General features: G+C 40.7%; 1 protein-coding gene across 3 annotated transcripts in view; it reads left to right on the plus strand.

Annotated features, from left to right (window-relative positions):
• The first annotated feature begins 6 nt into the window (after nt 1–6).
• PLEKHA7 (pleckstrin homology domain containing A7) overlaps nt 7–22,022 on the plus strand; it is a 143,534-nt gene continuing 121,518 nt past the window's right edge. For all 3 annotated transcript variants that reach the window (XM_057369289.1, XM_057369291.1, XM_057369290.1), the window contains exons 1-3: nt 7–121; nt 213–289; nt 416–473. In XM_057369289.1, the coding sequence (XP_057225272.1) occupies nt 39–121; nt 213–289; nt 416–473 (218 nt within the window). In that variant the 5' untranslated portion in view covers nt 7–38. The remainder of the gene's footprint in view (nt 122–212; nt 290–415; nt 474–22,022) is intronic.

Consider the following 22,022-nt stretch of genomic DNA (forward strand, 5'->3'; position numbering starts at 1 on the left):
CCCCGCCCCGGCCCCGGCCGGCTGCGCGCACGGCGAACATGGCGGCGGCGGTGGGGCGGGACACTCTACCTGAGCACTGGTCCTACGGCGTCTGCAGGGACGGGCGCGTCTTCTTCATCGAGTAAGGGGCGCCGCGGGGAGGGGCGCGGGGGGCAGCGCGGCCCCGCTCCCGCCCTCGCTAACAGGTGCATGTTTTCCGCTTCTCCCCGCAGCGACCTGACCCGCAGCACCACTTGGCTGCACCCGCGCACCGGGGAGCCCGTCAACTCCGGCCACATGATCCGCTCAGGTGGGTGCTCGGGCACGGCGCCCCCTCCTCGCCCCCCGCCCCCCGCCCCGCGGCCGGCGGGCTCCGCGGGCGAACTTCTCACCCGTCCTTCCCGCTCTCTCTTTCCCTCTCCCCCGTGCCTTGCAGACCTGCCCCGCGGATGGGAGGAGGGGTTCTCGGAGGAGGGCGCCAGCTACTTCATCGAGTGAGTACCGGCTCCCGGCCCCGCGCCGATCGCCCGTGGCCGGGGGGCGCTGGCGGTGCGGCCCCGGCCCGCCCGGGGCTCAGCCCGACCGCCCCCGCACCGACCCCGCACGTCCGCCGGTTCATGAATGATCCGCCACGGGCAATGTGGCACCGGGGTGCGCCGTGCCGGGGGAAACTTAGCTCCGGGCGCGGCGGGTTGCGGGATCCCCCCAGCCGCGCTCTGGCGGCGGTCAGCAACAGGTTTCCTTGGAGGCKGCACTTGGGTTTTCCCTGTTTGTTTGGGGTTTTTCGGGTGTGTGTTTGTTTCGTTGTTGGCTGCCCCCCCTCTCCCCGTTATTTACAGCGAGGTTGGCGGCAGGTGGAGCGCTGCCTTGCTGAGGTGGAAGGTGGATGGTGGTTTTGGTTTTCTAAATGGCTCGTGGCTGTGGACGCAGCCCCGGGAAGTTTTGCRAGTGAAAGGCTTCCAGTGTTTCTTCCCAGGGGCGAGGCTGAACGGATGAACTTGCCTCGCCGGGGCTGGTGGTGCCTGTCGGGATCTTTCGTGTGGCGTTTCTTGTTCTGAGAGCAGTTACGAACAGGGATGTGCTGCTTGTTGTTGTGAGATACAGGCGTGTTGCAGTGAAGTAGGGTAATTAAGAGGACTTCTTTCAAACTTTGCAGATATAAGGCTGTTATAAATATAAACATCGATGTAAAAGCGGAGATTTAATCAAATGAGTAAAACTCTGGTACRTCTTGGATATAGAGTCATGTGTCATTTGTGATGTCTTTGCATTTTCCTTTGGAAATTTGAATGCCTGACAGATTTAATGGAGCTAACAGAACAGGACTGGGAAATGCTCAGACTGCCTCATTGCTTCAGTGCAGGACTGGGATGGCTTACCCAGGTCATTAGGTWCGACCCCAACAACTGCTGACAGCTGGGTCACAGTTGTCTGGGTTTGAAATGCCTGCAGAACAAACCCCAAAACCTTTGACTAACTTGAGGTTTTAGKAAATATCAAACTTCCAAACCAACTTGGCCAGGTGAAGGAGAAACTGACTGAAGGCATCAGAAATGCTTCCTGTGTAGGATGCTTGTTAAATAAAATTCTAGATGATCCTAAAATATCCTTTTTTCACCTACAAAGGAGAAAAATAGGCATTCAATCTCCATTTGTCTGAGCCAGAGGATTCTCTACAGTTCTGGGCTGGGCAGATAGTTTAGCCCTTGATGCTTGAACAGGAGGTAGTAGTAAAGCGTTGGAAAACAACTCAATACCCATTAGAGCTGCTACCCTTTCTCTGTGGCCAGTGCGTTGAAAGGAAGGAATAAAAGTTCTGTTGGCTACGTAGGCCAGAGGTGGAGCTCTGAAATGTCCAGTCTGTAAATGTAGTGTAAACACATCCTTTACATGGGTACACAAATTGCTTCCTCCTTCTAGATGTAGGAATACATCTATTTGCTTTTCTGTCCTTTCCAGAAACTTACTGGTGCAGTTTTAGAGCAGCCTAAATTCCTTTTCCCAGCTGCTCTGTTTGGAAGAACATCTCTTATTTGTCAGGCAGTTACAAAACTTTTAATTTCTGATCCATTAAATTAGAGTTGTGTGCAGTGCATTTTCATAACTTGTGCTAATAGTGTTCTTTACCTTGGGCTTGAAGTGCTGCAGGAWATGAAATAGGGAATGGAGTATGTATTTTACTGAGCAATTTAATAAACTCAATCATCTTTAGCCAAGCAAAGTTTTGTGAGGAGACAGCAATTTTAACATAAATCTATTCAGCTGTACTCCTTCAGAGCAAAGATTCTTCCGGACCTGACTACAGTATTTAACTCTTTAGCAGTGATACTTCCCCCAGCACTGCTCTAACCTCCCTAATTTCAGCTCAGAGGCTTCCTGAGCCAAGTGGAATTTCCCATTTTTTTCTTCCATGAGCACACTGAGCTCTTGTTGTGCTCATATAAACATCGGTGTCCTTAGATTATGATTTCCATACCTCACCGCTCTGTTCATTCCTCCTGTGTGGCTTCCACATGWTGAGTTCTCAGCTTACAGAAAAGGTTACAGTCCCTAAACGCATGATTTCACATGTTGTACTATTAAATTCCGKTTTCTGGCATTCCAGCTCTCAAAACCCGTGAACTTTCCTGGATAAYGACCCAGTCCTCTTTGTACTGGTGACAGTTGCAGTCTGCTGTCATCTACAGAAATTTCACAAGCACATTGTTACTCATTGGCAACTAATTTATTGAAGGGTGTCAGGAGGAACATTCCAAGTAACCCCTCCCCCTTCATTGTGACAAATTCCTCAATTAATACAGCCTGGTATCTTATAAGTCTTATTTCTGTTTTAAGTATTATTTAAGTATTGTTTTTCTAATGGAATTAAAAGTATTACTAAGTATTATTTCTATTTTAAATAACTTCAATCAAACATTTTATTTAAATATATACAGGCTAACTGTACTTGCATAAGTAACTTCTGGTACAGAGGTAATGAAAATATTAGATAAAACATTGGATATGAGCTGTCTTTGCTATAAAAATAAAAAAAAAACCAAACAACTTAACTAATCTTAGGTCATTTACTTCCGTGTCTTTACTGCTTCTTTCAATACTGTGGACAAACTTGAAAAATCATGTAGTAAAATAAAGGTTTATAACCTGGTCAAGCTTAATGTCAAAATCAGATAAACCTTTTCTGCCCTTTCCACATAACGGGGGCTTGAAAATTTCCAAACCTCCACCTCTGTTGGACAGAAGCTCTCCAAATTAATGTGCTGTGGTTTAGAAAGTCTTTTGCTGTTCTATGGTTGGGCAGCTGTCCTGYAGTTGGAGAGGTGCTATTTTCCCTTTGGGTGTTTACTCGAGATGCTTGTCTGAAATCACATTCCCTCTTAGCCTTGTTTTGCTCARCTGAACAAGCTGAGTTCTTTGTCCAGCCCTTTAAAAAGGGCTCTCCGTCTGTTTGATTATCCTGTAGTTCTTCTCTGCACCTCTTGCAATATGAAGTCATCTTTGTTGCATGTGAGTGAACAGAATTGTATGCTGGAGTGAGCTTTTGTGAGGCTCTCAAACAACAAAAGTGCTGTCTTGGCTCTAAAAATTTCTCAGTTTTCTGCATTTTGGGTTGTTTGCCTATTTAGGGAAGACAATGACAGCACATGTGAATGCTGCCAATTGATACGTGCACATCTTTGTTTATCTTTACAGCTTTAAATTTTAAGACTGTAATTTATCTTAGGAAGCTACATTCCAGTCCTCCTATTTATACACATCCATACCTTTGCAAATRTTCTTCTGTGTTCCAAATATTCTTCAGGTTTTCTCTGTAGTGGCAAACCCTGTTAGGGCAGTGCTGCCTTTTATCCTAAAATCACTAAATCAGACTTTAAATAAGTGATGTGCAAACTGATTTTTCTGGATTTCAGTTTAGTAGTCTTTAGATCTCAATTTAATAGTCAAAAAGTATCGCGGATATTGCATTCTCTGACTTTGAGTGCTGAATACAGCTTGCACCATACTTTTCCATCTTTTTTTTTTTTGTTTGTTCGTTTACTGATGTTTTTCAAATACCTTGTGTTTGCTGGGCAGTCACWGCAGCAAGGTTGTTGCTGGGCATGTGTGGAAGTGAATGAAGACTGGACAGCGCTGGCTCTGGTTTGTTTCTGGTGGTTGGGCTGCTGATGTGGAATGTTAAGTGTGGCTGGCAGACTCTTTGTGGGGAAGGAGACAGGACACGTAGGGAAGGTGGTGATGTAAAACAGTGCATATCTGTGTCACACTACAGGTTTTTCTTTCCAATTGCTTCTCTTTCTGGTCAGCCAAAAGACTTTAGGAAGTTGGAAAGATCGGAAAGTGTGGAATGCTTTTTTGTTACCTTCCTGTAGCTATCAAAGATTGAGGTGGCTATCGATGTGAAAGGATCTGTTCTTCCAGTGCTAGATACTTAACTGGCTTGTATTTAAATGTGTTACAAAAAGTGTGATGCTGCTACAGATATTTTTTTTTGAATGCTGCAATGGTGTTACACAGCTCAAAGGTAGTCTTGCACTAAAATTGTAGCCTAGAATTAGGAACAAAAAAGTAGAAATCAGCACTTTAATATCTGAGGTTAACCTTTTATTTGTTTCTGAAGTCAGTTTCTAGTTCAACTTGGTCTCTTCTTTGGGTAACAAAGTGTATGTACAAGAAACAAAACTGTGAAATTGGCACAGCAATAGTAACTGTTTGCAACTGTTATTCTTTAATTCTTCTATTTAGCTTGTACTGTGTGTAGGAAATATGCATGGTATGTGTTTCAAGTGTTGGAAGTAGCAAAGGAGCAAAGCACACTAAACACGAGTCTGCCTTTTTAACTTTATTCTGCTGTGCGTAGAGTGTACATTCAGATACAGTGTCACTGAAAACCATACAGGAGCTCAGATTCACCCACACTGGGCTGCAGATGATACCCGGTTAATGATTATTTAACCACAGAAGCCCAAAGGGGAATAGACCGTCTGGATTATTGAGTTCAGTCCTTTTGATTATCGGAGAAGACTGTTCTATAATCTCATTAATACATTTGATCAACAAGTTTTCTTCTGCCCTGCAGAAATTCCTGTCTTCCCCACTCCTAGTAGGATGTTGAAAACTGTGTAATTTTTCTAGCTGTTTAGGTGAGCTGAAACACTGTTTACTGTATGTGTTCCTTGACCTGCTGTAAAGAAAAAGTGTTGTTTCTGTCTCTGTTGTCCTTGATGATTATTACTGTAGGAGTAAAAGATACTGGACCACTTAACTGCTRTGAGGAGCAGCGATGACCCTCCTAAGGAGAACTTCTGAATAGATTATGTCCTTTGTGGTTCTTGAACCCGTGGTGAGATAAAAGGAATGTGTAAATTAGTTTATGAACTGACATGAGACCCACCGGTGAGGACCTGGCCCATGAGCCACCGCATTGTGTCATTGCTGTGCACGGCCACTTTGAGTGGGGACGAGTTCCTGGAGCGGAGTAAAAGTTGGGCAGCTAGCACCATATGAGGACTTCACCATCTGTAAGAAATTTGAGGACAGTCTCTGGTGCAATAAAGGGTTTTGTGTGCTGTAGGGAAAGAGCCCTGGAGTGCTTCCACAGCAAGGGGCAGGAGACCTTGTTTGGATAATCTGGAGAGCCACCGTGAATTCTGCCACCAGTGATTGCCTGCAGTCAGGAGTTACCCTGAGGGCGGCTAGACTCCTCTGGGGTAATCTGCGGGTGGAAAAGCGAAGAAGTGAAATGGAGAMGCGGAAGGAAAGTGGCAGCGCTGGCTGCTGTGTTGAGAGGAAGGTGGAAGGTGCTGTCCCATCGAGAGTTCTCCGGGATATTTGGTTCTCCGGGAACGATCCGTGGTCTTGGGCGGCCTCTGCTGGCTCAGGGCAGCGGATTTGACAGCAGGAGCAAGGCTGCCAGGCTGGGTGGAAGAAACTCTGTTGGTTCTTCTCATTGTTAATTTTCTTGGAAGAAAGTGTTCCTTTTGGGCTATGGGAAAGCAGAACTATATACAGGAAAAGTAAATCTCATTTCTGTACGGGTTTCTCTGTCTTGTCCTTTGTTCTCTGTTTTTGGGTTTGGTCGACAGCCTGTTAAATATGTTTTGTTGTCCTGGATTGTGGGCAGAATTGAGCTGGGAGKATTGGATCTGCTGGTTGGATACAGTAACTGGGTTTCATTCCAGCTGGGGAAACAATTAAGTGTCCTTTTTGATGACAGTTAAAATGAGAGATCACTCATTAATTAGTGAAGTAAATGCTGATGGATTTGTGCTCGGCCAGGGCTGGCTGACAATGACAGAGGAAGTTCTTTGTAGTTCAGCTCTCAGAAAGTGGGAAAAGGTTCGTTGTTCATGGTACCTGAGTTTCAGAGTGTCCTCTGGAACAGAAAGCTTGGAATTGGGCATAAGGAAAATGCCACGTGTGGTTTGTGGATGAAGAGGSGTATTGTGTGCATTCCTTGGGGGAAGGAGGAGCATATCAGGGGAGGTCCTGGGTTTTGTTTGTTTTTAAAGCAAGGCTGCACCATAAAGTACTTAGCTTGGATTGTCAATCTGTGTTTGCCTTTATTCCAAGATACACACATGTTGGAAAAYTGAGTTTTGACTACCTGAAGAGGCCAACAAGAATAACACACACTTAGAATGTGGTTCCTGCTCTTTTAGGTGTTGAACACTTGAGGAAATCCAAGTTTTTTTGGGAATGAAGCAACATTCTTTAGTTCTGGTTGGGGTTATGTGTCTTCCTTGTGTTGTAGCTCAGAAACAAGGGCATGAACTGATTATTCAAAGCTGCCAGCCTCCACATTTTGTTTACTACACATTCCAGCTTTTGGAACATTAATATGCAAGACAAAGTGCATTCATTCAGCCTTTTTTCCTAAAGCAGTGTCCACTTCTGCACTCATTGGATCTGTGCAGGTGAACATGTATGCCTGTTTTAAGAAGGTGTGCTGGGCAGAGACAGCTTCAATATTTCTGAAAGTCTGTCTAAAGATTGGGAATAGATACAGTCTCACAGTTGTACTGGGCAGGTATTGCTGTAGTTTTGAAAATAGTTTTCATAACCTTGAGTTACATTTCACAYTGCTTTTACAACTGTGCAATATGCTTACCACATCAGATGAGGAAATAGATAATTTATTCAACACTTTGAAATTTTTTTATTATTAATTTCCCATTATCTGCCCAAAGATAGAGAATCTCACATATTGGGACAGCAGAATCTTGATATTAATGCTACATGTTTTGGTGGAAAAGGTTACTTCTTCAATCTATCAGTAATAAACTCTAACAACTGTCCCTAGTTACAAGGATTGCCTATCTGCAGTCAAATATGTAATTTTGCAAGATTTTGTTTTGTATTTTATAATGGAGGAAACAAAAAGTACCTTTTTCCAGGCAGGTCTGGCAACCCTGAGCAATCGTAGCAAATGCTTCAGAGAAATGAGAAGTGTGAAATACCTGTGTTCTATACCCCGCATTTTCCCATCATTCCCCTTGCTGCAGATGGATTATGCTAAAATGAGTTTTAACCTCACTACAGATCCAAGTTTGCCATCATCTCAAATATTTGCATTTCATGGGTACAGATTAAGTGTTCTGCTTCAGTATTGTATTGCTGRATCTCTGCAAAGACCAACTTGAATAAATGTGGTGTCACATTTATTTAATATCACATCCAGTTCTACCCAGTATGACTGTAGACTCTAATTTGCTGCTAAATCTAATTTGTTTTGTCTTTGCCTCCTAGGTGTTCTTTTWAAACTTTTTTTTATGGYCTTGGCTTGGATAACGGTTAAAGACGGGGCATTTTATTTATAGTTTAATTGTCTTTTCCTACAGCATTATTAGACTGCTTTACAAGGTCTGCTCTATGTCCTTAGAAGCAGAACTTTTAATTTAAAAGCAGACTTGTAATTAMAGATGCTAAAATCCAAGAAGAATCTGGTTAAGTGCCCAACCCTTCTCTTTTTGATCATCTGCCATGGAGTACTTGGCAAGAATGTCACTGGCTTGTCTAGACAGGTACAAAATCTTGTTWCCAATACATAGCAGGTATGTGCTTTTCTGCCTGAAGTTTTCTGTTTAAACCCTTGTTTTCCTTATTGCTTATCTGTATCTCTAAAGATTTTATCCTTAATAAAAAGTACAACTGAAACCGCCAAAAATTCTTAAATGAGATTGGGATGTGCTGCCGAAATGAAGCATTTGAGTAATACTGGATTTTGTTTACAGTTTTTTGTCAAGTGAGGACTTTCATTATATTTTTATTTACTTACTTACTTTTTTRTTTACTTRCTAGMKWCCAAATATCCTGAACTAAGAGCAGACTGTAGCATTTTGAAAATACACATTGATTTCACAACATGCAGGTGATTTTTCCAGGAGCTTTGTGTAGACTCTGTAAAATATGACTAAGCAGGAAAGGTGCTGKTAATTTTCTCTTTTATTTAGTCTGAAGAAATGCAGTTATTGCCAATTGCAAGCCACATATTTGTTGCAAAATGTCAGTTTCACCTTCAAAGTAGCAAAATGCTTGAGCAGCAACTTTCACTTAACTTTCACGTTTATTCTGTTCTTTGCTTTTTGCAGTTACTTTTTTGTCCTTTTTCTAGGCAGAAGGAAGACTTGCTTTGATTAACTTAGGAAACTGATATCAGTAGAAAGGAAAGCAATGAAAAGATAGAGGCACTCTTTGCTTACCAAGCAGCATAAATCAGATGCCAAAAGCTAAAGTAATCTGTTTTTAATGTGCATAATTTTAAGCCAATTTTTAGGTGTTTTMAGTGTTTGCGCTGCATGTTAACCTCAATGCCTGCTTGAATCAAAGGAAAATAGCTGGGCCTTCYTCTAATACCTGGAAGAATAAATCTGTTAGAGCTTTTTCAACAAAATCTTTAAGCATGTCTGGAGATAGAACTGGGCTAATGGGAGTGATTCACTTTATGTAATTTTCACAGGTTGATAAAGCAGTCACATTTTCTCCCTTTTGCTGAAGATCAGGAGCTGTTTKCATAATGAGATAACACAGACAAAATCTAGATATAGACAGCTGTTCCACAGAGGACACGGTGGTTCAAGACCATGTTGAATAAAATTAAATTAATAAAAATTAGCTGCAAGATGATGAAAACCATTTTTCTTGGATGACAGTTATCAAACAGTAGATATTTATTGTTACCATCGCAGAATACCAGCCCTATTTTAAAATTCTTTTATTTAAAGAGATGAATTTGTGAACATGCAATTTTTTTAATGTAAAGTATTCACTGGCTTTCCACTTAGGACAATTATATTGTCAAGTGACTTGAGCTGTTTTTATTTCCTTCCTTGGAAAWCACAGATTAATGCTGTTCTTTAAATGCAACTTTTGTTCTTTACTGCTTCAGCACAGAAATACTTGACTGCCTAAAACTATTTCAGTTAGTGATGAGATTTATTCCTCCAACACTGCAATTTATTATTCCCATTATTCAGTTTGAAATAGCCTAACCACTTCCCTTTTGCTCTTCGAGCTGACTTTGTAGTGWGGTGCGGTTTGAACTCACATTTAAAAAAAATAAAAGCCAATGACTTTTCTCTCATGTGAAATCATTACAGGAAATTCTTCAAATGAACAGATCACAGGTATCAAGTTGGGCTTTGATATTCTCATTTAACAGGATATTTGGTCCTTTCAGTTAAAATGTGGAATGATAGCTCTTCAGTGAACTGTAAGGATCAGYGTTACAGATGTTTTTCAGTGTCATTGGCAGGTTTTTTGCCCTTTATTGCTAACTTGCCTAAGAAGGTGGACAGCTAAATGTCTGGGTAAATAGCTTTTCTTGAGAGTTGCATTTYCCTGCCTCTGGAGAATATTGAATTGTCTAAGCAAATACTGAAACACCAGAATGGTGGAAAAAAAATTGAAATTTCTGAGGTCCGTGGCTGTGTCCTCTGAGAAAGAAGTAAAACAGCATTTGCTTTTGTGACTTTAAGTATGTTTCTGTGGTGTGGGATGTTGATTGCTGAGCTTTTGGATTGTTGGGTGTGGAATTCAGGCTTTGCTCATGCATTCTTCTTGCAGTTGAAGGATTAAAAACCATTCCAGGTAAAAGCAGAAGTTGCAGTTAACGTTATTAACTCAGAACATCTGGTGTCAAGGTTAAACACAAGATACTTAAATACATTATTTAAAGGCATTTGAACATAATACCCAGTATTTGCTGTGCAGGAGCTGCTGTATTGATGCAGAGTAGTCCTTGCTTAGAGATTTAAAAATAATATGGATTTTTGAAGTCTGGTAGTTTCTTTCTTACTGAACAATTTGAAGTGCTGCCACAATGTTGCTGGTTTTGCCAGGTGGTCCAGAGAATTTCTGGAGAGAGGTCTTCAAATTTTGCATGAGGTTTACATAACCCTTGTACTGGGTGGATTTCTGCACCACAAGGAAACATCTACTCCTACAGACTGACTAGAGCAAGGAATCATTTGGATTGGAAACTWAAGATCATCAAGTCCAACTGTTAACCTGGCACTGCCAAATTCACCATTAAACCATGTCACAAGTGCCAATTAAATTAAATATGTCCAGGAATGGTGACTCAACTACTTCCCTGAGCAGCCTGTTCCAATGCTGGRCAACCCTTGTGGTGAAGTAATTTTTTCTAGTGTCTGATCTCAGTCTCCCCTGGCACAGCCGTTTACTCCTGTCCTGTAGATTGTTTTTGGGAGAAGAAGCTGACCCTCTTTCAGGTGGTCTCTCCTGAGCTTCCTTTTCTCCAGGCTAAACATCCTCGGGTGCTCCTTGTAAGATTTGTGCTCCAGCCCCTTCCCCAGCTGTGTTGAACTTCTTTCAATGGGGAAGGAGGGATCTCAGCTGTGCCTTTCCCTTGGSATGGCTGTGGAGTCAGATGGCAGCTGAGCAGGGGTTGCAGTGCCTGAACTGCTGGTTCTGTTCTAATAATAATAATGATTGTTAAACGTCCCAAATGTTGGAATTTTGTGAAGACACTGTTCAAAGTGAGTTTGCATCAATAAGAGAACCAAAGTTAGCAAAAGGACAGGAAAGATGTGAAGTTCTTCTGGTGATGAAGGTAAGCAGTGAACTTCAAACCTTTTGGTCTGGATTTTTGGATGTGTCTGTATGTTCAGAAATCACAAAAGAGGCAAAGCATTTTGAACAGTCAGCAGTGTGGACTTGAAAAGGCCAGAAGCAGAGTTTGTGTTGGATGTTTATGGCCCCCTCTCCAAATCTGTGTCCTCTTTCTGCGTCCTTTGCTGCATCAGCGTTGCTCATCAGGAACATCACAGGGAATTTATTTCCCCCATTGATCAGATGCAGCAGTCAGCAAATAAACTGTTAAATGGGATTGATAAATAATGGGCTAAAGACAGAAATCCAGGAGGAAAATTGAGGTTTCTGTGTATGGATGATGTGACTTTTCCCTCACCAGAAAGCAGCAGTCAGAGAGAGGGGAGCTACAGGAGTTCAGTTTTTATCCAGCTCATCTTCCTTGAGAGTTGCAGTAGAGGARCTACAATCAGCAATTTGGGGAGTACCTCTGATTGCCAGTGTGCTGTTCCTCTGTCACTGTGGGCAGACAGCAGGAGCTTGAGCAAACTGTGGTTTGTGGAAATCAGTTCAAGTGTTGCCTGAAGTCTTAAAAAGGAGTAGCTGTAAACTGTGTTTTTAAACAATGTGAGTAGTAAGGCCACAAGAATATTTGACCTGTTGATGAGCAGAAGAGCCTTGTTTATGTAGAGACATGAAAACATTTGTAAATTTGTGTTTGGACTGTCACCTGTTTCCCGAGTACTTTCTATAATTAGGATGAGGTACATTATAAATAAGCCTGTTGCTTTTCCTTTGTGGGCATGGGGATTATGGAAGCATCAAGGTCTGAAAAAATAAGTCTTTACACTTCATCTATTAGGATGTAGCTATTAGAATCTAGCTATTAGGAAAAAAAAAACAAAAAAAAAAACCAACCAAACACAGCCCCCCCCAGTTTTTAAAATATAATATGTAAGAAAAAAAAACCAAAAGGGATTTTTTTTCTATGTTTTTCCATCTAAGGTAACRATTGCTTTTGTAGTGGCTTCCATTCTTTAAGAAAGTCGCAGAGCTCTAATCTTGAAGATTTTGACAGTGAAGTTATTCCCTCTTCCTAATCAGTTTGTGCCAAAATGCATTTATGTTAAAATACATTTATGATTACATAGCTAGCARCTTCTGCCCTTCCCTTGCCAGAAGTGCTCCTGAAGCTCAAGCAGGTCAAACACTGTCCAGTGGAAGCTTTTTTGGTATCTGACTGCTGGATAAATAACTCTTCTGAGAGATGAGCACTCACCATCTTCATAAAACCTCATGATAAATATTCTACTTACTGACATAAATTGCTTTGTGGGAATATTTCTGTATTGGATGTTTTGTTTGATGCTGGGAAAAATTAGTTACATCTCTTTCAAAAGCTTTGGAAAATGGTAGGAGCATTTCTGTCCTAAGTCTTTCCTGAAGTTTGTACTGTTTCAGCTGTTGAAAAGTCAGAGATTTGCATTAAACTTTTAGCTTGTAGATGTTTTCATGTTAATTTTCATTAATTTTGAACCTGTGGGTCTTTACCATTGTTAGAGAAAGACTCCTTTCACTAACTCTGTTTTCAAGTAGACTGTGGTAGCTCTAACAGTGAAGTTTTTAATGTTTTTTAAAAATTATTTTTAAGAGTGGTTAATCATGAGGAGAGCTACTTTCTTGTCAACAGTTCTAACAAGTAGAGGAAGGAGTTTGTACTGWACCTGAAATGCAGCCGGAGAGGAATGTCCTTCAAAGCTTTCTAGCTCTTGATACCCCCCTCCCCCATCAGTGTTGAAAACAGTTTCTGCAGGGCATGAAAAACAGGTTTTTATTTAGGTACTGCTTCTCTGGAAATAGACCTGAAAAAGACTAAGAGAATAGCAGTTTTTAGAGATGTTCTGTTTTGTAAAGCAACTATTTGAATGCTTGGAAGAAAGGCAGACCAGCCCACTCAAATGGGCTTAGTGTGTACTTCATAATAATGTGGGGTTTTTTTGTATGGGCTTCTTAGATTGTCTGCTAAAGAAACTTATCGTGAATGTCACAGCTGCTTTTTTAAAGTTGACTGGTATAAGGATATCCTGTGTAATATGTTATCTTCACTGCTCAGAGTGGCTGCAAACAGCTGAGGAACCAACAATTGTCAGGTGAACTCTTGTCTTGTAACTGATGGGGAAGTGCTTCTTGTTTCAGAACTGAAATACTTGTGACCTGTGCAATCGATACCATTTGTTGAAACCTGCATACATTTGGTGATGTTGTAAATGACAGACCTTCCTAGCCCTCAGCTGCTCAAGGATTATGAGGAGTTATTTCCTGTAGGGATTGGGAAATTGTGCTCTCTGCCTGAGTCAAGATGGGTGGGTACAGAGATGGGGGATTTCCTCCCAGGATCAGGGGCCAGAGGGACTAAGAGAGCTGCAGACATCCTGGGCCAGCACTCAGGTTAGTGACTGGGATAAATTATGAAGAGAGAAATTATTGTTATGRTAGGAAGGCTGGTTGAAGAGGAAGCCTAATATTGACTGGAGACTTACCTCTTCCACTCTTAGGTGTGGCTTAGCAACTGTTCTGAGGTAATAAGGACACTTGTGATTTCTTTTCCTCTYCTTCCCCAACCCATCTCACTCCTTTTATGTGGGTGTGTACATACATACATCTATTACTTACATTCTGTAAGCATTGGAGGAAAACTACATGCAGCTGTCTGAAAAATAGCAGCTTTTAATGGACTGGGATTTTGACCAGGTTAGTGGTTTGTGGATCTTCTTGTGCCTTGGTTTTATTCAGTGGCTGAGAGTAAACTTGTCCTTTTAGCAAGACTGGGATGTAGAAAACAGGCACAAGCTGGGATAACTCTGGAAGGAATTATTGATTTATTGATTTCAACAGTGATGAAAAGCTCAGTTGYGTTTAAGAAGAAAAGGGCTGTTGGACACACCTGGAAGAATAGAGCCTAATGACTTTTGATTTGAGAATTTTTACTGGAAGTGCTGAGTGAGCAAAATGTTGAGAAATGTCTCAGAACCTACTGCTTTCCCCTGTTGTGTTGGGTGATAAACTCTCACCATAATCCTGAGTGGATTTCCATGTGTGTGTTTCCATGATCATTTTGTAGTTTGCTGTCATTGGGGAGGCCCAGACCACTACAAAACCAGTGTGTGCATCCTGCTCTTCATGGGGGCGCTTCCATCTCAGCTGCATACAAACCGAGTTTTGAGAAAAATCTCACCGACTTTTGTCAAAAAACTCTTTTGAGTTTACATCTGTGCTCTTACAGATGAAATGACACAGTGATTTTGATTTCACTCAGTGTTAAACAGTAACTTTGTTTTAAAATGCTTTGGTTTCGTAACAAGTATTTAAAAAAAATTCTTGGGACTTCAACTGAAATATTCCAAAAGACCTTTGTAAAAACCAAACATGGATGGCTTCTACCTGAAAAGAAAATGTGTCAGATACTCAAATAATTAAAACGTCTTATGTTCCAAGGTTGTCTTAATATTTCAACTAAAATTTTGTGCTTGATTGAGAGTTTGTAATAGCTTGTGAAACTGTTTAGTGGTGGGGTTTTTTTTCTTGTTTTTTTTGGTTACTGCACTGAGACAAAAGCCCAAAATGTGTTTTTTTCCATCTCACACTTAACACTTTCCAACCTGCCTGCTCTGTCCCGCTGCGGCTGCTGCTGCCAGCTCCATCCCAGCACTTGGATGAGCTTTCCTCGGTGAGTGTGACCTTGCTGTGGGCTCTTGGATGAGCTGGCAGCTGAAATGCCGTGTTCTGTGCCTACACACAGCTGCTTCCCACTTGAGCTGTGTTTGGGGAAAACCAGAGCAGCCCCTCTCGCTGCAGAGCGTTCAGAGAGCAGCAGAATGAGGGACCCAAGCGCTGGGGACTGTCCTCAGGAATAACGTGGCAGGCTKCCAAAACTGCCATCGCTTGGAGACAGCAAGCAGCAGAGTGATGTGTTAAAGAATGTGCTCTTTGCTGTGTTGCAGACTCAAGATGGGCATCAGAATTTTCTTGCTTGAGGAGGGTTGATTTCAGTTTAAAGGGTTTTTCTTAGTGATTTGCTTGTTGGTTTGTTTGTTGTTGCGAGTGAACCGCTATTTTAAGGTCGTTTTGGCAGGCTGAGAGCTAGAAAAGCAGCAAAAATGAAACCTGTGTGAAAGATGCTGCTTCCAAGTAAGGGAATTGAAACTGTCACAGCCACATTTCTATTAACAGAAAAAAATGTGTAGCGTGCTAGCTTTGCTCAATGAGAGAAAATTCTGGTGACTGTAGCTGTCTGTTRATTGTTCTCTCAGTCTCTGAGAATAATTAGTGGCCTGTTGGGGTTAAGAGTGAGGCTGCCTTGCAAATTGTTGCCAATTGTTGCAGATACAATTGTTTTTACACATATTCCTTAATAAAGAGGTTTCAAGCAGCACAAAGACTTCCCTTTCAAGAATCCTCTAAAGTGACAGTGCTCTGTTCCCAGAGCAGCTTTCCCCAGGAATTGGATTATGCTTAGATTTATAGGAGAGCCAGATGTACTCACTGTTTAGACTAACACTTCAAAAAAAAAGAAAAAAAAAAAAAAAAAGGGAGCCACATAGAGAAACTGGGTTCAAACATTCATTCACACTCTGAAATGATACCTACAGTTTTTGTTTATGTTATTATGTGCTTTCTTTATCTCATTTTAGTTTCCAAACAAGCCCTGAGTCACACATTGTTGTTCTAAAATCGAAGTTGAAAGACCCGAGGGCAGGCTCTGCACGGTTCTGCTGTGCCACAAGAGGGCATTTTTGGTGCCAACTCTGTGGTTGTTAAGGAATAAATCTACTTTTTAAATGCCTCACTTTGGATTAATTAGTCTTGGAAAACAGTTGAAATGATGCATCTTTTCTCTAAGCTCCTTAGTTTCATAACTAAGAAAAGAACAGGTTTAGATCTTTATTTTCCCAGATAACATGGGATTGTTGAATGATATTTGTAATTATGTAAAGCCTGAGAATTCAGACTAGAATTGAGGTATGTTTGGAGTTTGTGCCTGGTGAAGTTTATTGAAATGATCTGCCTAGTATGGATTATAAGGAATCAAGTTGGTCATTGAAGAAAATAATGATGCTAGACCTATCTTTCCTTTTAGGACCAGAAACCTAAAAATAATGTTCAATGTGGGAGCTTGTGATAATAAGAACAAAGTATCTTTTTCTTCTGTTCATATGGAATACGAAACCAATAAAAACAGAGTCAGTGTGCTGTAAACACAGCAACATATAGTGCTTTGAATATCTCCAGATCCCATTATGCAAATGTTTTACAGAGTTTGTATTTCGTCACTAAAGATCAGCAATGCTGTAAATGGCAGAAAAAAGCTTCACTTGCCATTGCAGKGGGATGAGCCCCTGCTTTTTTCAGTGAGCCCCAGAAGAGCTGAGCCTGTTGCTCCTTGTTTTGGTGGGGATTGTGGATGGGATTTCTCCGTGCTGTGCCTGGGAYGTGCGTGTGCCTGTTACCTGTTACACGGAGGTGTCCTGGCGTGGGCTCCTCTGAGCTGCTGCATTCATTCCCTTCTTTATCTCCATTCCCAAACCTGTCATGTGATGAGGGGGCTCTGCTCATCAGACACTTGCAGGAGCAGAGTGCCCGAGGAGTTTATCCAAGTTGGAATACATCTGGTTTTGAGCATTCCTCGGGAAATATGGCTGCAAGGAAGAGCATCTAAGCCAGATGAATTGTTCTGGCACGTTTGTGTTGTTCTGCCAGCTCAACTAATCTTCAGGGGCTTTCCRATCTCACTGAACCTCCTCTGGTAGGATTTTATTTGTTTGTTTTTTTAAAATATGGGGATTTAAGCTTTGCAAACCATTGCTTATGCTCTCGGGTTGGTGCGCCAAACTTGAGATAGAGACATTAGCAAATATCAGATGAACAGCATGGAGGGCTTGGGARGTTGACACAAAATTTCTGTCTGCCGCAAAAATTTGGCTGGATTGTTTTAATGTGATTTTTTTTGCTCCACCAAATTCACATTTAGAATTAAAAAAAAAAACAACAAACCAACCAACCCCCCACTTTGTTTTTAATAACCAAACTATGCATTATTAAATTTAAAGATAATATCTAATCTCTGTCCATAAAACCTGAAGTTAAGGAAAGACCTTTAGCTTTATTTACTTCAGTCACTTGGGATTTTTTTCCTCCGGTTCATAAATCGAATTAGTACTGAAATTGTGCCTTTAAAAGTTAGTGAGTGTTGTGCTCTGCATCAGGAAAGCARAGAGCTGTGCTCTGCAGAATCTCTGCAGGACTACTTAAAGGATGTCTGAAGCCTTCTGAGTGCTTCATGTGGAGGGGTTTGTTGGCACCAGTAACTTCTGTCCATCAGTTAAGTAACTTGTAATAATGCTATCCAGTTAGATTTGGCATGGTTCATTATGGAAAACAGGAATTAGTCTGCTGATGGGGGATTTTTTTTATTGTGCTGTATATTTTTCCTGACATTTATATGCTTTTGTATATGATGTGCCTATTTCTGTGGCTTGCTTGCTAATAATTGAATTACTCCATTGCATGGTTTGGTTTTATTTGTTTGTGGTTTTTTTTTTTTCCCTGTAAAAGAAAATCTACTTTATAGGCTTTAAAGAAGAAGTTTGTAATGCATGTGCTTTGAAAGAGAAGGTAACAAATGAAATAGRTGCTGATAGAAAGGATAACCTTAACATTGCATTTTAGAAAGAAGAAAAACCAGCTGGGTTTTGTAGTGCTCTTCTAACAACTCCATTTTGAGGCTGTTGCAGAATTTGAATGTTTCTGCAATGAGAAGGTGCCTGTGTTGGTAATTCTTATTGTTTACTCTTAAGGAGCAGTGTTTCAGTCATTAGGAAGAGTTGATTAAGACTCGGATGGCAATTAAAAACCTTTAACATATGTCTATTTTTCAACCTTTTTAGTGTGCTTTGGTGTAGAGATGCAAAAATAACTAGATCCAAACTAAAGGTCTATTCACAGTGCTGAGGGTTACAGTAAAAAATGTAGACAGCTGCTGGAGATTTGGGTTTATAGATGCTTTTAGAGGGATTCTGTTGAATGAATAAAGGCTAATAAAGTGTTTGCAGTCTTTGGCTAGCCCTGCTTGGATTCTTAAAGCATGCTCATATAAGAAGTGCTGGCATAATTGACACTGAGTAATTATTGTTTTGAAAGTCTTAATTGGGGCTTGGCATGGATTACTCATGGAATCTTTGTTGTTTTCCTCTATAAATTCTGCTATAAATTGGTGTTGAACTGCAGGGGAAGCTGGTACAAGTCCAAAGGTGGACCCCAATGCAACAGATGTACTTGCTTGCAGATACACACATGAYTTGAAACTTGTACATACTGCCAATAAAATGCCTTTCAAAAACCTCTCTCTTATGATCCAGAGTTGGGGAAGTATGACAGGTTATGCTAGCTGTATTTAAAAACAAACATACCCTCCCTCTTCCCACACATGCACGTGTGGAAATGACAGGACTTAACATTTGCATCARCACAGAGCTGCAGAACTTGTGTTTGTACACAAGTGAGGTAAAATCATGCTGGGTTTATGGRAAAACAGCATTAAATGTGTTGTCAGAAGCCATGCTTTGGATGGGAAGGTATTACAAAGATGCTGCTAGCACAGTAACTATTCTAGTGGAGAACTACCCGACAAATCAAGGAGTAGATTCCAGGCAAGTTCCAGTAAAATGTCACTTTTACTTAAAGTTGTTAAAATTCTTGGACACTGYGATAAAGGGTCTGTTGTAAAGTATTTGCAGTCCGCCTTATTCAGACACAACAATTGCTTTTGTTCATACATGTAAATGGCAGTTTTCAACTTCTTTATAACTTGTGACGCCTTCAGAAAATAATACCTTCAACTACGATGATTGGTTATTGAATAGGCTGCGTATTTTTCATAAGTTTTCAAATTGCACACAAGAATAAAAATACTTATTTGAAATATTTTAAATCAGAAATCCTTTGTTTGTTTTTGAAGCATTGTGAAGGGTGTCTTTATGTGCTGCCCAATAAATTTTGGCTTTTGCAGTTCTTAACAGGAGAGGGAAAGAATTAGTGGAGGGATGTGTACAGAATGTGATCAGCTGTATATATGAAATGTTTGGACAATGGTTTTTCCAAGGATGGTTAGGAGATTACTCTGTTGTATGCTAGTCAGTAAACGAGGAAAACATTCTTCCCCACTTTATTTCTGTGGTTGCTGTATTACTTGGAAAAAATACAGTGGTGATCCAAACAAACGGTGTATCATTACGGGATGCAACTGGAGCATGTCTGCTTGGTGATTTAAGGCCAGGCCAGATCTGGCAGTGTTMACTTGGCCAGGATGCACATGTGCATGCTTGCAGTGCTTTTCAGCATGTCACTGCCATTCTATTGCAGGCAAAATTGTTTGGTGTGGAGAATTCAGTACCTCAACACAGGCATCGTACTTTTGTAAAATCCTCTGTGTGTGACATTCCAGCAGTTTGGAAAGGACAAAGAAAGGGGGAGAATACTTTTACTTAAGCTGGAGAAAGTATCTATTTGATGGAACTGAATATCTTTGCGTGTATTCCTTAAATATACAAATGGTTTGCGATTTCTGTGTATAAGTACTAGAACAAAACCAGAACAATTACTAGAACCATACATATCAAAGCTTTGCTTGTTTATAAAGTCTCTCCTACAACTCTTTAATAAATAGTAGGACAATTAAGTTATTAAAACAAGTAGAATTGGTTTTCCTTTTACTCAGCATATGTATTTGGTTGTTTTCTACCTCACCTCTGCATCATTTATTATAATTGGCATGAAATCAGATGTCTGTAGTGTCTCTGATGGTTATATATACCTGTTATAGGTGTGGGCAGATACATTTACTGGTCTGTTTCACTCATGGTTTTTATGAGAGGGGGAATATTGACATGTAACAGATGATGTCTGACTTGGTTAATGAATGGAAAGGTTATTTGGGGAYGATTCAGCTGGTGACCTTGAAGATTGCCTTTCCAGAAACAAGATTTCTTCCGCAGTTAACGTTCAGTCTTGTCTTCCATTCTGAGGCAGTTGTTAAAGTCTTTTGTTTTTAAGTTACATAATGAAATCAGCTGATAGATTATGTATACACAATTTTGAATCTTACTAGAGCCGGTCTTCTGTGAATACCTAAAAAGATCAAATTTATATAGCTAAACTACTCAAACTAAGGAAATAGCTGTTCTGTTTAGTTCTGAACAATCGAATAACCATACATGTTTCTTAGGCAGTTAAATTCTAGCCTAACTTTGTGGAAATACATGCATTTAATTTTATGTGGAAGATTTAGATAAACCGTCCTGYTGTGGTTTGGGTTAGTGTTTCTTGTGGTAGTGCTGCTGTTCTCTCTTAGCTCTCCTGAAGTCAGCATGGTTTATTATTTGTTGCTTGGAGCAGGAGGGTTTGCTAGGTCTGTGTCATTGCCAGAGTGGCTGAGGTTTTGTGTGACCATAAATTCGGTTGCATCATGTGAACATAATTAACTCTCATTATGTGTGCCTGACRAGTTCCATTCAGTTATCGGAGTTGTAATCAGCTGAAAAAGTGGCGGAGGTCCTGTGCTCAGCAGCCACGCAGAAGAAATGCAGGAATGTGTAAACAGCGGTGTGGCTTGGCTTGGGAAGGGCTGGACCTGGGGCCAGTGGGGAGTAGCACTTCAGGACAAGGAAGCTGAGAATCCAGCAAGGACGGGAAAAGGATCAGTAAGTGAGAGCAGCATTGGCGAAACTGCATGTAGAAGGAAAGACTTGGGCAATGTTACGGTGTAAAGAATAGGATGGTGTATGGCGTTTTTTCTGTTAATTCTGTAGCTGTGGATATATCCATTGATCCCCTAAAATGATTGAYGTGCTCCTGTTTCACCAGAAGCTCAACCTGGCATTTTGAGAGCCTCACATCTTGCTTGTAGCTTAGGTCCTGAATCTGGAACTACGCTTTTGAGATTGCACGATCCTCACCTCCAGCAAGTCCTCCTTGCCTGTCATRTTTTGTCAGAATGTGCATCATCCTTCCTGATGGGTTTTCCACCAAACTACCCATAAATAGTGAGTATTAGCAAGTATAGGTAAAGTTAGGAGGCAAAAATTGTGTGAGAAGTGGAGGATAATTTTGAAGGATAAATAGTACTTGYGCACTATTAAGTTAGCCTACTTAGAAGATTCGCGGGATGACAAATAATTAAAGACTTTATTCTGTCATCTTTGAATCTCATGCCCTGACTTTTTCCAGAAACTTTCAGTTCTCCGAGGTAAATCCACAGTGTCTCTTTATTGTTTCCTTTTATATGAGCTTTTAACAATAGCTTTTTGAGTAAGCTGAGTGTGCTGACAGTTGTGAGAAATATTCATAAGTGAAATTTTAATGGATGGGAAACGAGGAATGTTAAATAATGGGTCACTCAAATGACTCTAAGGAAAATCTAAATGTCTTGAAAATTAAGGTAGTTAGAATCTCACAAAACCCAGGCTTGTTACTGATGCATTTTTTGCTTGCTGTTATGTTCCTTACGTGCATTTCTCCTGTCCTGCAGTCCAACATTTTCTAAAGTATTCTAGGGAGTATATGAAAACTGGAAAAGCTTGGCTGTCACAGTTMTGCATTTTAAAATGGTACTTTGATAAAGGAAACATAATTTCTGTCTATGTAGAAAATATTGTACTTTGACACAGCCAGACATTTTGATCAAGAGTTAAGCTTTCAGGCCATATAAAAATTGTAGCAAATGTTGCCAGTGTATTTCTGGATTTTTGTGGAGATCTGCAGGAAGTGGAGAAAGGGACAGAATGGTCAAAAAGGGGAGCCATCTTAAAAACAATATTTTGCTGTTTTTCACTAGGCTTTGAGCAGTTTTCATTCATACTTGTTACATGTTTGTATGCATCTCTCTGTTTGAAAAATATAGTGGAAATGGGAGATATACAGAGTTAGATTTATTTATCAGG

The sequence above is a fragment of the Malurus melanocephalus genome, unplaced genomic scaffold (assembly GCF_030028575.1).
Source record: "Malurus melanocephalus ecotype Western Australia unplaced genomic scaffold, MMel_1.1 scaffold_106, whole genome shotgun sequence".
Lineage (NCBI taxonomy): Eukaryota > Metazoa > Chordata > Aves > Passeriformes > Maluridae > Malurus > Malurus melanocephalus.